The following is a 14673-nucleotide window of genomic DNA, read 5'->3' as shown; positions in this document are numbered from 1 at the left end:
TATTTACGTAAATATCTTAGAAAATAGAGGTCGTATAAAAAATTTTTTCAAACAAAAGTTGTTTGCTTTTTCACGTAGAATAAAATGCCGTAATAAAAAATATGTATTTCTATCTAAAAAAGCAAAGTTGACCTTGTCCTGACCTTGGCGACGTCATCTTAGGTCAAATAGCTACTGTCATTAAATGCGACTTTTTAAGCCTTACAACTTTTATTCGAAACATTTTTCTCTAAAATGCTCCCCCGCCGAGTTTTCTTGCCGTTGCCAAACTTATGGGACACACTGTATATGTATATATATATATATATACTGAAAAAAAAATATATAAATATACCCAGTAATCACAATTGCGACTCAGATTCACGCAGAGAAAAAATTAAGCAAGCTCGATCGTGTGGCTGCGGAGTGGCTGTGGAGCAGAGTTGCCACATCTTAGATGTGGTACCTCTGCTGTGGAGTCGCAGCGAGAAAGAGAGAATGACATTCTCTCTCACTCGGCGTGCTGAACTCGACCGAGCGCGTGTAGTCACACGGACAGACAGAAGCGTCTTTGTGTGAGAAACGGTCGGTATTGTCATCGTTCTTCAATTACCTCCGGGCACCTCTGGACCCTTTAGCTGTGTCGAAAATTTAGTCAGGGTTGACAGTATTTAGTAATATCTCGTCGGTGGTAACGTTTTTACTTCTTTCTCTTTCTTCATTCGAATCCGAAAAATAGAACAAGAAAGAGAAACGTTGCGCAGAATTTGTAGCGGTTACTGGACCGCGCCCTTACTCTATTTCAATAGATAGCTTTTACAACGCTATATTTGTTTACATTTTTCTTTGTACTTTATATTCTTCATAAGTTGTTATTCGCTTAATGTGTTACAATTCATAGAGATTTAACATTGAATTTCAAAATAAAACTGTATGAGTTTTATTCTGAATATTTGTAATTATGATGAACTTGTTAATTACTTAATAGAACATAAAGTTACTAAAATCAAATCAATTATTATGTCTACATTATATTCTAAAATGTATTAATTATTAATTTTACAGTAAACAACAAACTAAAATCTCGACTTGTGTAAAAGTTTTTTAAGCACGTACACACACACACACACACACACACACACACACACACACACACATACTGCTCGCCTGCACGCGCGCCCACCCGGACGGGCTCGCGGTGTGTGCGTGTTCCTATTTGACGAAGGGGGAGGGAGAACAAAGTCTGTTATACTTAAGCTAAACAGTGAGAATTTCTCACAAGAGTGTGAAAAAGTGTGTTATATATAAAACTTCAAATATAATAGGAACACACGCACACACCGCGAGCTCGAGCGGGCGGGCGAACAGTGTGTGTATGCGTGCGTATGCAATTGAACGTAACATACGCATATACGTGTACCATTCATATATTGAGGCGTTTTTTCGTTTCGTGACCACGGTAGCATTTGGTTGGTTAGTTTAGTCCACTTAACGCTCGCAACGCTGCGAGCGTCATTCTATGGGTGCGGTCCAATAACCGCTACAAATGCTGCGCAGCGTTTTTCCCTCTTGTTCTATTCCTCAGATTCGAATGAAGAAAGAGAAAGAAGTAAAAACGCTACAAAGCATTTGCAGCGCTCACTGGACCGTACCCTATCTTTGTTGCTCGAGGCGTTGCGAGCGTTAAGTGGACCAACCAACCAATCAAACGGTATCGTGGAAACGAAAAAAACGCCTCTGTTTACCATATTTTAATGTATATTATGTACCACAATTACATTCCGTTTATAAAAGTTTTTTGTCAATAACTTTTTAACAAACATAAGCGACGGTTAAAATCTTTTGCAAGTTACTCAGAATCATGACCTTGACAACATATATCAAGGTAATTGAAATTTATGAGATTGCCACTATTACGCACAATTACCAGCGTAAGTAAGAATTAATGTCAGAACAAGTCATAAGTAAACATAATATTGTCAATATAAATTGTGCAAAACAAACATAACATTAAACTCAAAATTCTAATCCTGGTGCATCTTTCAATATTTTAATTTCGTCCATTATATTATATACGTATCCCATAATAGTCTTCCAAAACCAAACGTTACTCACCAATAGCAAACCAATAGAAATCCAATATTAGGATCGAAAAGTATGTTTGCTAATTACGTATTTACTCATTCGAGTCTATCAATATTAAATTAATTTTGATTCACGCATTAACTTCCGCATATTGGCTTCTACTGACCCTCTGTGTTTTTATATCCTTTTGATTGTAATGGGTACCATAATATGCGATAGATATATAGATAATGAGTCTCATCATTGTATATTTGTACATACATTAATCAACGGTTTCAGTAAATTCGATTGGATAAAATTTTAGAAAAAAGAAAGAAGGGAGAATGTAAATTTTACTATTATGTTAAAGTATACGTACCAGTTTGTAGACGACTTTTTAAGATATCGGGTGGCATTCCCACCAACCAATTCGCAATGCCTGCAAAACCACCAGCTGCTATAGTAGCCAGTAGACTAAGTTTCCCTCCTTCAGGAGTGAATTGTTCTTTCAGATATTCATACGACATGAAGTACATACCACTGGCTGGGATATCTGAAAGTATTCGAGGCGATAGCAAATTAGTAATCGCTTAAGTAGTCTTACGCAGGCCGAAAATGACACATAAACATTATGTACAATTAATAATAGCGAGTAGAGCGTGTGGGATGACAGATAAAAGACATCCTGTTTGATAAGTAGCATCAAGGCATATAGATAACAGTTAACAAAATCCAGTTTCCTTCGCGCCAGCGAGCTGTTACTGGTCTTATGTAGCGTGCTCTGTTTCAAAATCATAGTTCAAATAGTGATACAACATGGCACCTGTTCTCTTATTTCTCGTCGTTTTGTTTTTGGTACATACAACATTTTAATATCTCATCGCACTCATGCATCGTTAATTAGCCAACTGTATTTTCTTTGTAATCATTGCATACCGATATTTAATGCGTACCGAAATACGACAATTATGAAACCAAATCATACGTAAAATAAACGAAATCTAATTGAAGTAAAATAAAAAATTTGTATTAATTAATTGCGGGAAGTAAACTTTAAACTCTACGCACGACATGTATTCCGTGGCAACAAAATTGATTCAAGCTGCGTTATGTACAGGATCAGTGTACAGGACATATTATCGATATCGGTAGTGTGTGGGAGATACAATGTCCGCAAGGATGTACTTGCGAGATCCAAAAGTTTTCTGATCTGCCTCTACACCAATGGACCGATACTTATAGAGATAAAGATCAGGTACGAACACATAAATCAAACATTATGCTATCGATACGTTTCATAATCAATGTTTCCATTAAACAGGATGTATCATTCGGCCATGACGTCTTTAACATGAACGACGACCATCCTATGGCTCACGAGTTATTAAAAATTGCCACATGTATAATTGTTGAAAATCCTAAAGAACTTTTGGATAAACTTCCATTGGATATACAGGTCACATATAGAACTTACGTAAATTTTGTGTTTACTCTTATGTTTATGTATGTATGATGTATACATATACAAACATAAAATTTTTTTTTAATAAGTGTAAATTAGGACTAATAACTTCTTTATTTCACTAACAAAATTTTTCGCATAATATTTTTCTTTAATTTTCTAAGTTCGGTCTTTCAATTCTTATTAGTATATTTTCTTTAGCTAAACACAGATAATAATTAATGATAAGGAATAGATTGGAGCAAAATCGTAACTGTGGAAGATAGATCTTTAATTAAATAATTAATATGTTAAAAAAATTGGAAGAATACTAGTTGTCTCAGCAATGAATTCTTCTATTGTTATAAAATGTGTATACATAATTAAGTAGTTGAAGCCGGGCTTTAAAATCGAGATTAAGTTATTGTTCCGTTATTTTATATAAAATATTTCCGAAATAACATACTTGTAATTTGCATTTATTTGAATCTTTCGAAAAACAAATTTATTTTGATTTATTTATTTGTTATTTTCTTACTTTCTTTTAGGTTCTTACATTACTCGAATCTGGTAATGGAGACATTGATATTCCTCTGCGAGCTACAACATTTCAACGCTTCACAGAATTAATATCGCTGGATATACAAGGAATAGATTACAGTGATCCGTCTGTAAAAGAGGCGAACAATCATACGTACAGAGAAAAAGGCGGAATCCGTCTTTCGCCCGATACTATGTTCCCTCTTGGACTCACTTTGCTTTATTTAAATCTGGAGCGAGTTAAATTGACAAATTTGGACATACCTAATAAGAACAAAGCAAACTTAGTGATTAAGCCAGTGAATTCGGATAAAATTGAGACAATCGATGACGATCAAGCACCCATAAGCAATATTAGTCAACATAAAGGACACAGACTTATATTTTTGAGTCAGCAAAACAACGGAGAGAGTGACGATAAAGAAATATTACCCTATGATCTCTACAAACAAGAATTGGAAGGTTACAGAGAAAATATTGAGCTATTCGCAGCTCTTGGTACATTGACGTATTTAAGAGTGTACGATTGTGCCTTGAAAGATATATCTTGGCACTTGTTCGATGGCCTCAACAGTCTGCTTTATCTTTCGCTGGAGAAGAACAATTTGAAATTCATTCCCGAATTCTGTTTTTACGGCACGCCAAACTTGAAATCGTTGTCACTAGCGGGTAACGAATTATTAACGCTAAAGAGCGTAGACTTGGCAGGATTGCTGATGCTGGAGCATCTAGATTTGAAACAAAATAATTTAACGTTTCTATCAGAGTTGTCGTTTCCACCATTTCCGGCGCTTGTAACAGCCGATTTCACGGACAACCCTTTGGATTCCGTTTTCCCAAGGTGATGAATAATTTTGCGCACAACATCTGTGATGAAGTGTACCCGACCAAGAGCGTATGTATATTCATACTAAAGAAGATATCTGTTTCAGTACGTTCGAAATTATGAATACAACGACAAAACTGTATCTCGGAGGCGCGGCGTCGAAGCTAAAATTGCAGAAAAATTCATTAGTGGGTCTACGTCAAGCTAAAATACTGCATCTGTACAATCTAGAAATACCTATACTGGAACGGTTTATCTTACACGGATTGCCAGCGTTGACGCACCTCAAGATGCGAGGAAGCGTCACGAACATTGACTTCGATGCATTTGTCGATCTTCCGAATCTGTTGGATCTGGATCTGAGCCAGTGTCATATCCGAAGAATTTCTATGGACGCGTTCTATGGCTTAGAGAAAGTCAGAAAAATCGATTTGTCGGATAATGATCTAGAATCAATACCACCCGGCTTATTTACTGTTCAACAACAAGAAGAACTACGGGAAATTATACTCACGAGAAACAAATTAACGTCATTACCTTTCGACTTCTTTAGAAACCTTAGGTTACTGAATAAACAAACACAGATGCAAAGTGTAAGACTGGATGGCAATCCTTGGGATTGCACGTGCATGATGATCAATTGGAATTCTCACTTGGTAACTAATATTTCATCTGATTTCTCTAAATAGCGTATCCCATCTTAACTTTTGCATTTTGATACTTCAAAAACTAAAAGTTTTAGCCAGAAATGTTTCAAATAAAAGTTGTAGGGGTAAATGATGACAAAATTTATTTGACCTTAGAATGTGTGTAAATGTATGAAAGCGTGAGTGAGAGAGAGAGGGGGGGGGGAGAGAGAATGTATGTGTATATGCGTGGCCTTGTAAAGCCCTATCAAAGTCAACTTTCACTTTTTATAGAATCTTCATTTTTAATATGATTTTCTTAAACATAAATTAATTCTAGTCATTTTATGTAAGAGAGTACACTGAAGTTCAATCATCAAAAAATGAATATTTTCCTTTGGCGCACAAAATAATTTATATTTTATCCTAATACATTTCAGTGTAAGATATGAAGTGTCTCATAAAGTATTCATTTTTCGATAACCTTACCTTTATACTTTTGTATAAAAAATTAAGTCATAAAAAAAGCCTTAAACAAAATTTAATTGCATTTTGCATACAAAATACAATTAAATTTTGTATCAATATACAAAGATTAGTATCGCCGATCGATTTCTCTCGTCATTCTATGTACAAAAGTATTTAAGTGAGGTTGCCGAAATGTAAATAATTTATGAGATAGTCTTATCTTGTAAAAAAATATCAGAGCAAAATGTAAAATACCTAGTTTATTTCAGTACTTTTACACGTAGAATAACCAGAGAAATGAATTTATGTAAAAAAGAAATATATGATTTTATTTAAAAATTAAATTTAGCTTTATAACAGGGCTCTTTATAAGGTCAAATAAATATCATCATCTTTCCCTCTCAAAATCCTATTACTATTATTTTAAACTACTATTATTTTACTACTTTTACATTTTAAACTTATTAAAAACTCTTAGTTTTTGAAATATCAAAATACGAAAGTTAAAATAGAGCACTCCGCATGTATACATTTCAATTATTCATATATAAATAATGCTTTATTAATAGTTAATAGATAACTTCAATTATTAACAATTTTACACAACACAGGTCAACAGAAATAAAGAGACTGCTCCTCGATGTTTGACGCCAAAACGATTACAAAATTGGGGGGTTTTTTATGCGTTACGTAAAGGTGGTTTTCAATGCGGAAGTCTGAAAAAACGATATCTTCGAAAATCTCTGAAGAAAAGAAACTATGAAGAGGATAACAATATCAGTTAGCTAATTTCTCTTCAAATTACGTATGTGTCAACGCAAAATCCAAAAATATATTGAAAATTTGTATAAAATGCTAATTTCTAGAAATGTATTTTATATATAATTTTTTTTTAGGTAAGTAAAATTGCATGTTTGTATAGTAAATTTGTATGAAAATTATCTAAACCTTTTCTAGAATATTCATACAATAGTTTAATATATAATAATACTACGTATACGTAAGTGGGTAAATGTTTCGATGAACTTACCTGCCTTCAATCATCTTCATCTTGAAATATGTTATAAAAGATGTAATTCTGAACAACTTTTCCTAATACAATTATATGGTGATCGCTTATAATTTCTGAAATATTAATTAAAAAGGTGTCTGTCCCTAGCCGTGTGACTGGGGGGCTACGCCCCCAAAACCCCCCACACCGGGCCGGGAGGAGGGGAGGAGCACAATCTTTTGTGTTTAAAGGTACAATTTCATGATGTTGCTTGTCGCCAGCGATGAGTGGTCACGTGACCGAATTCTCCCCCATTTCGTCCGCTTTCTTATCGCTAGCGACAACTATGATGAGTAGGATTGAACTCAACTTTTAGCGACGTCACATGATAACAGTAAACATGAATACGGAGTGCAAAATGTAAGTACAATAAATAAATACATAAATACAGATTTCTTATATTTATTTGATTAAAAAATGGAATAAATAATTAATCGAATAAATATATAATATCATACTCAAAAGAATCTAGCTTCTTATAATTTTGTTGTTAACTGTATCGTATAATAATAATTCCGGAACTTCTCTGATATTAATCTGGGTACAGATACATAGTAAAATCCATGTTCACGTCGTTTTTCAAATAATGAATCAATCTAAAATCTCTTTTTCTTATATCTTCTTTTTGAATTTGTATATTCATTTATGCATATAGCTGCTATTAGTTTATTTCGTTGTCGTTCTTCATCATTTTTTATGTGCATAATTACAATAACTTGACAAATTCACTCGTAATATCTTTTTGTTCGTATAACATTTTATTTCTTTCTTGCTCTCTGAGCGAATAAACAAAACTTTCTGGACTTTATGTTACGCTACACAATCAATGGCTGCTCAACAGTTGCACAACAGTTGAGCAATTTGTTAATGTAATTGATCTATGGATCTAACAGCAAGAGCCAATAATAGTTGATTGTTCACTGAGCGCTTTTTCTACTGAACGCGCCCAATATAATCGTCAAAATTTCAACGCTAACTTCCCGCTTATCGCTACTTAGACCATTTACACGAGCGACAATTGAAGTTTGTGACATATGAAATCATGTGATTCGTTTGTCGCTGAATATGAACGACGAGCGACAGCATGAACATACATCTTAAGACGATGCTGGTTATCGATACTAGTTTCCTTTCGTTTCCTCTTTTCTTCTAATTGCGTGCATGAAACTGCAAATGCTTTTACAGCGTAAAAGTATAAGTGATAATAAATGTCGCATATTAAAAAGTATGCATCAAAATCAACAAAAAATTTTTTATTTATTTATATTATTTATTAAAAATGCGATGTCATATTTAGTTTTATGTGACAAATTTAGAGCTCATAAAATGTATAGTATGTGGTATAGAGACGACTTTCAAGAACATTATGAGGGCATCGCAAGTGGATTTTAATAGATAGTTTAAACAAAAAGAGAATTCCAGGAATAAGCGATGTGTGCGTTTAAGGATCACGTGGTGAAGAAGAGCTGATTTTTAGTTCACGCATGTCTCGGCAGAAATCGCTGTACCTTGAGCTAACTATTTATACGGAACGAAGACGATCGTCAAAGGCTGCGTTCGGGGAGACGCTATTTAGCGCTATGAGTGTGCTCTATTCTTGTTTGTTCCAGAAAGTTGAACAAGGACAGAGAACGCTCATAGCGCTAAATAATGTCTTCCCAAAAACGCAGCCAAAATGTTATATTTGATAACCGCCAACATGTTCGCGCTACCATTGCACCGCAGTATTTTTTCATATATCGTCCCTTCACAGATGTTATGCAAGTGTGTGTGCTACGTTGTCATTTCAATTTTCTTACACATAGACGTAAATGTGAATGCCACGTTACCGATATTCGCATTCTCTCCGAAATAGGCTTTCGCTGCTTCTTTGAATTTTTCAAACCGCTTGTGTACTGAGTGCATTAAAGAGTTTTTTTCGAAAAGTATGTTGTATACATAAGTATAATTTACGAATATTGTTTTGAAAAATATGTTATCTAACATGTGAACTTTCTATATAATTTGCAATGGAAATTTAAGATATCGTTTTCGTTACGCACTGAGCAATGTTTCACTATGTTTTCGTACGTAATTTTATCTTATAAATTGCAGCAGTAAGTGCGCTGTAATTTTTGCAAAAGGAAATCAGTGTCACGATGGCAATACCCTTACGAAAAAACCCCAAAAATTGAGTGTTAACCCTAAAAATTTGGGGGTAGATCCTCCAAATTTGGGGGTAAACCCTCAAAATTTCAAGGTAGACCCCAAATGATTCGGTGTCAACTCTCAAATTTTGGTGTTAACTCTCAATGAGTAGTGTTAAACATGAAACTTTTAGGGTAAACCTCAAACGATTCGGTGTCAACCCCCAAACTTTAATACTCACACCCAATTTTAGGTGTTAACATTTAATCTTTCAGATTAGACCCCCAAATGTTTCGGTGCCAACCGACAAGTGATTTTGATGTTAATCCCGAACAGTAAAAAACTAAAATAAATAAATCCCTAATAATCGAAATTTATTCGCAAAAGCAACAGTCATTTGTATATGTTGGCCAAACGTAAGATCGGATAATAATCAACCTACATGGAAATTATTTGTACTAAAAAAATTTATGTTAGTCAAATTTAGTACATATAAATCGTATATGCTGTGCGCAAATTTTAACCCAGATAGCACAAAGAATTAAAAAAGAATTAAAAAATAATTCAGTCGTATGTCACAATTCTGAGTTCATTTTCAGATGCAAAAAGAATTCTTCAAAGTTCAGTTTAGTGAAAAGAATTCTTTTTGCATCTAAAAATAAATTCTTGGGAATAAGAAAGAATAAGTGACATACGACTGAATTCTTTTTTAATTTTCTGTGCTATCTGGGAAGATAATAACGTACTTATTTTACATAACTGACGAAATAACGTATTAATGAATAACTAAAAAAAGGTTTTTAAAAATAATATTGAAATAATACATATATCCTGACTTTCATTCAGACTATAATTTTCACTTTACTATCCCATACAGCACAGAAGATTGCAGCAATATTGCTATAACGTTGCAACATTGCATATTGCAGTGCAATGTTGCAGGAACATTGCAGTGGCATTAATTTGAAATATTATTTTAGCAATATTATAGCAATATTTAAAAAATATTACGAATATAATATATATTATATTAGTTATAGTTATATTATATTATTAGAATATATATTATTATATTAGTATTATTTTAATTATTTACTGGTTATTCAATGAACAAACAATATTTAAAAAAACATTTTTAAAAAATTTAAAAATACATTTTTATAACGTTAAAAATAATGGGATACGTTCTCTTTTTTCATTAAAATAACGATTTTTGATGTTTGGAAAATTACTTTGTTTTTTAATATTTAATAAACATTTATTTTAACATTTAAAAACGTTTTCCTAAATGTTAACATTTAACATTTAATATTTAAAAAATATTTTCTAAATGTTAAAATAAACGTTTATTAAATTTTAAAACATTTTTCCAAATGTCAAAAAACATTAAAAAAACGTCTGTTTAATAAAAAAAATTTACCCCATTATTTTTAACATTTTAAAAATGTTTTTTCAAATGTTTTTTTTAATTGTAATATTTTGTAATGTCAACACCTAGGTAAACATATTTTACATAAATATTTTATGCATATATCTCTGACTTCTCTTTTATTATATAACATATTTTACATAAATATTTTATGCATATATCTCTGACTTCTCTTTTATTATATAAAATATTTGAACAATAAATAATTTATTTTGTGATTGTACTAAATAATATTATAAGAAAGTTATAATTAGTACTTCGGCGGCATAATAAAAAAAACATTTAGTATCAGTTGAAGAAATAGTGCAGTAGCCAAGGTGGTAGACTAGGAATCTGAAGGTGTGTGAGGTCTCGAGTTCGTGTCCGACCAGTACTGAGTAAATTTTTTGGTGCGAAAATAGTGAGAAATCAAATAAAAGAGCTAAATTTCATTTAAAATCATAAGCTGACTAGTTGCAATCGTTTCTGCAAGATATATTTTTCTATTTTGGAGTTACACTTATTTGAGATTTTTGTTTAAGGTTAACCATCATTGAGTTGTTCACCGTTAATTGACGATCCAAATTTACACTAAATATTTGAAGGTTCTTCCGAAGATATTTTTACACAAAAATTGGGTGGTTTTTTTCGTAAAGATAGTTTCACATCGTTTTCACCCCTGAGTGAGGAATGTTGTATTTCATTTTTGCATGTACTTTCACTATAAAGCATACTATCACTATAGCATTTCTAATTTGATTAAGTTAATAAAAGTAATATTTGTAAGAAAATGTCCTTTACGTGGTATCAACTTCCTTTGCAAAACTTCCGTTGTACTGATTAGACCAAATTGAAAATCCTTTGACATGGTGAAAGTAAAAATAAAGCGGAACATTCCTCAATATAAGGCAAAAACGGTAAGGAACAGTTACTATCATGACATCAAATTCTTCTACAAATATTACTTCTTTCATGTGCCAAATTATAAACACTTGTATAGTGAAAGTACGCGCGAAAATGAAACGGAGCATTTCTCATTATAAAACAATAAGAAACTACTGCTGTCAGGAGAGAAACTCCTTTTTATCCAACTTTCTTTACACTGATCTTTGCAGAAGGATTCGGTGTCATAATAGTAGTAACTGTTCCTTATTGTTTTTTTCTTATATTGAGGAATGCTCCGCTCCATTTTCGCACGTACTTTCACCATGCAAAAGGATTTTTAATTCGGCGCAGATAGAAAAATATAATCTTTGCAGAAGGATTTGGTGAGAGTAACTATTCCATATCGTTTTCGTCTCATATTGAGGAATGCTCCGCTTCATTTGGTACAATTGTACCAAATCAAAAACCCTTTTGCATGGTGAAAGTGCGTGCGAAAATGAAGCGAAGCATTGCACAATATGAGACAAAAACGATATGGAATAGTTACTATCATAATACCGAGTCGTTCTGCAAAGATTACTTCTTTCTACATGCACCGAGTTATAAACCCTTTTGTATGATGAAAGTACGTGTGAAAATGGAGCGAAGCATTACTCAATATAAGGTAAAAATGATAAGGAACAGTTACTATTATGACATCGAATCCATTTGCAAAGATTAAATAAAAAGAAAGTTAGATAAAAAGGAATTTAAACCGAAATTATAGAAAGCTCCTTTTGTCTAACTAACAGAAATATTTGAAAGGCCTATAAGGAGTCAAGCACGGATGTCTTAGTGTCATTAGATATTAATACTGTTTTAATAATATTAATATTCGAACCTGGAACCTCCTCACTTTCCGGGGGGGACGCCTTTCTATTCGGCCACCGAGGTTTCGAGTCCTGGCGGAGGCAGTTTTTTCGCAACATATAAAATGAATCTATTCGAGTTATCGGTTTAATGGGAAGTTTTTGGAAATATAAATATATATATAAAAAAGTTTGGGACTCAAGGATCGGTCTAAATATGGAAGGTTGCTTCGCCACGTACGATGATCAAGAAAAAAAAATTCCGATACATGCGTTTGACATACTGGACATATTATCCTCCCACTATCATATTAATATTATTAAAACAGTATTAATATTTAATGGCACTAAGACATCCGTGCTTGTTTCCTTGTAGGTCTTTCAAATATTTCTTAAAAAGGAGTTTCTTTTCTGACAGCAGTAGTTTCTTATTGTTTTCGTCATAATGAGAAATGCTCCGCTTCATTTTCGCACATACTTTCACTATGCAAAAGTGTTTATAATTTGGCGCATGTAGAAAGAATATTTACAGAAAGATTCGATGTCATGATAGTAACTGTTTCTTATGGTTTTCGCCTTATATTTCCAGACAGCACAAGATTTTCTCAGAACGTCCTTTGGAGAAATGTCCTCAAGAATTCCTTAGGATATGTTCTAGATGTCCCCTGGATATCTATGCTGTTAGGGTTGAGGAATGCTCCGCTTCATTTTTGCACGTACTTTCACCATGTCAAAGAGTTTTCAATTTAGTCCAATCAGTACGAAAGTTTTGCAAAGGGAGTCGGTACCACGTGAAGCACGGTTTTCCTATAAATATTACTTTTATTAACTTAACCGAAGTAGAAATGTTAGCTGTAGAAAGCTGTAGAAAAGTAGAAAAGTAGTAGCTGTTGTATAGTGAAAGTACATGCAAAAATGAAATATATCATTCCTCACTCAGGGATGAAAACGGTGTGAAACTATTGCTATTGTGATACTATTGTTTTCCTTTTGCAAAAATTAAAGCGCACTTACTGCTGCAATTTATAAGATAAAATTACGTGCGAAAACATAGTGAAACATTGCTCAACGTCGCGTAACGAAAATGATATCTTAAATTTCCATTGCAAATTATATAGAAAGCTCACATATTAGATAATATATTCTTCAAAACAATAGTCGTAAATTATATTCACTTACTTATATTAGTAATATTAATATTACTTAATTATATTATGCATACAACATACTTTTCGAAAAAATTCTTTCTTTGATGCACTCAATACACAAGCGGTTTGAAGAATTCATCAGAGAAGCAGCGAAAGTCTATTTCGTAGAGAATGTGAATATCGGCTACGTGACATTCACATTTACGTAACGTCTATTTTGTAATTATCGACTATAACGGACCCACCTCCAATTACCTTGACATATATTGTCAAAGTCACTGTCCTGAGTGACAATTAAAAGGTTTTAGCCATCACTCGTTGTTTGTTAAAAAGTTATTAACAAAAGAAGTTGCATAAAATAAATGTAATTTTTGGATACCGTATTATATTAAAAGTTTTATAAATAGAATGATATTTCTCCCACACATTAATTTATGTAATGTCGCACAATTACATGGATGATTGTTAAATCATCCAAATATAATAGGAACATACGCACATACCGTGAGCCCGCCTGCGCGGGCGGACGAGCGCGCGTGCAAGTGAGCAATGTGTGTGTGTGTGTGTGTGTGTATGTGTGTGTGTACGTGTGTGCGTATGTAACTGAACGTAACACACGGTTTCCAAATTTTCTGTTAACGTATTACATTCAACGTACGCTGTATCGATCTAATTGTCCAACTATTTGGCACGGACAATTAGAAACAGACTTTGCAATGAAAGATGAATTAAATAGGTTGGTAGGTATAAGGGATATATGTGTACAATACATGTGTATGCGCGGGGCAGGAGCTCCGTTTGTCCCCGCGCACTCCCTCTCCAAAAAACCTAATCCTAACGCAACAGGTTAGTTTTTTTGGAGAGGGAGTGTGCTGGGAGGGACGGAGCTCCTCCTCCGCGCATACACATGTATTGTACATATATATCCCTTACAGAAATATCATACTAAGAAATACTGAAAAATTATTAGTGATTAAATATTACCAGTAATTCAGTAATTTTTTGGCCAGTACGTAATTTCTGGTGAATACAGATAATAAAATCACTGTTAAATATTGATAGTAATCAAATACTGAAAATTATTATGCGAAGGTGAAAAATGAGAAAATCATAATATTTAGAAAAATATACTTATACAGGGTGACCCATTTTAACTTAGGCAGCCAAATAACTCGAAAAATAAGCACACTACGAAAAAATGTTTAGAATCAAAATTTCGTCATTTCGAGGGGGACGTACAATGACGTTAAAATTAGCCCCCC

The 14673-nt window shown here is 33.2% G+C and overlaps 2 protein-coding genes across 7 annotated transcripts in view; one reads left to right on the top strand and one right to left on the bottom strand.

The window, feature by feature from the left end:
- Window positions 1-14673, bottom strand: part of LOC116853225 (congested-like trachea protein) — a 95080-nt gene that overhangs the window by 47766 nt on the left and 32641 nt on the right. Inside the window, exons 4-6 of one of the 5 annotated variants that reach the window (XM_032834182.1) lie at window positions 2582-2596; window positions 2423-2482; window positions 1609-2248 (exon numbers count right to left, since the gene is read on the bottom strand). In XM_032834182.1, coding sequence (XP_032690073.1) covers window positions 2223-2248; window positions 2423-2482; window positions 2582-2596 — 101 coding nt within the window. In that variant the 3' untranslated portion in view covers window positions 1609-2222. Of the gene's footprint in view, window positions 1-279; window positions 618-1608; window positions 2249-2422; window positions 2597-14673 lie in introns of those variants that run through there. The other 4 variants (XM_032834179.1, XM_032834180.1, XM_032834181.1 and 1 more) reach the window with 4 other exon arrangements.
- On the top strand, window positions 2615-7066 carry LOC116853224 (nephrocan-like). 2 transcript variants are annotated; one of them, XM_032834177.1, is made up of 7 exons: window positions 2615-2898; window positions 3161-3298; window positions 3365-3499; window positions 4033-4865; window positions 4957-5506; window positions 6556-6749; window positions 6841-7066. In XM_032834177.1, the coding sequence occupies exons 1-6, from the start codon at window positions 2860-2862 to the stop codon at window positions 6727-6729; spliced, it is 1869 nt and encodes a 622-aa protein (XP_032690068.1). In that variant the 5' UTR covers window positions 2615-2859; the 3' UTR covers window positions 6730-6749; window positions 6841-7066. The 2 variants fall into 2 exon arrangements, with proteins under 2 accessions (XP_032690068.1, XP_032690067.1); XM_032834176.1 differs by having other exon boundaries at window positions 2616-2898; window positions 6556-7066.

Source organism: Odontomachus brunneus, unplaced genomic scaffold (genome assembly GCF_010583005.1).
Source record: "Odontomachus brunneus isolate Ranch 3 - 2012 unplaced genomic scaffold, Obru_v1 Obru_scaffold_289, whole genome shotgun sequence".
Classification (NCBI taxonomy): Eukaryota; Metazoa; Arthropoda; class Insecta; order Hymenoptera; family Formicidae; genus Odontomachus; species Odontomachus brunneus.
The sequence above is the reverse complement of the archived record's forward strand: the minus strand, read 5'-3'. Positions and strand labels throughout refer to the sequence as shown.

Coding starts and splice junctions, on each gene's coding strand:
- LOC116853224 (XM_032834177.1), top strand. CDS start 2,860: ATGGCACCTGTTCTCTTATTTCTCGTCGTTTTGTTTTTG. Junction 3,299..3,364: donor CTTATAGAGATAAAGATCAG/GTACGAACACAT, acceptor TCCATTAAACAG/GATGTATCATTCGGCCATGA. Junction 5,507..6,555: donor TCAATTGGAATTCTCACTTG/GTAACTAATATT, acceptor TACACAACACAG/GTCAACAGAAATAAAGAGAC.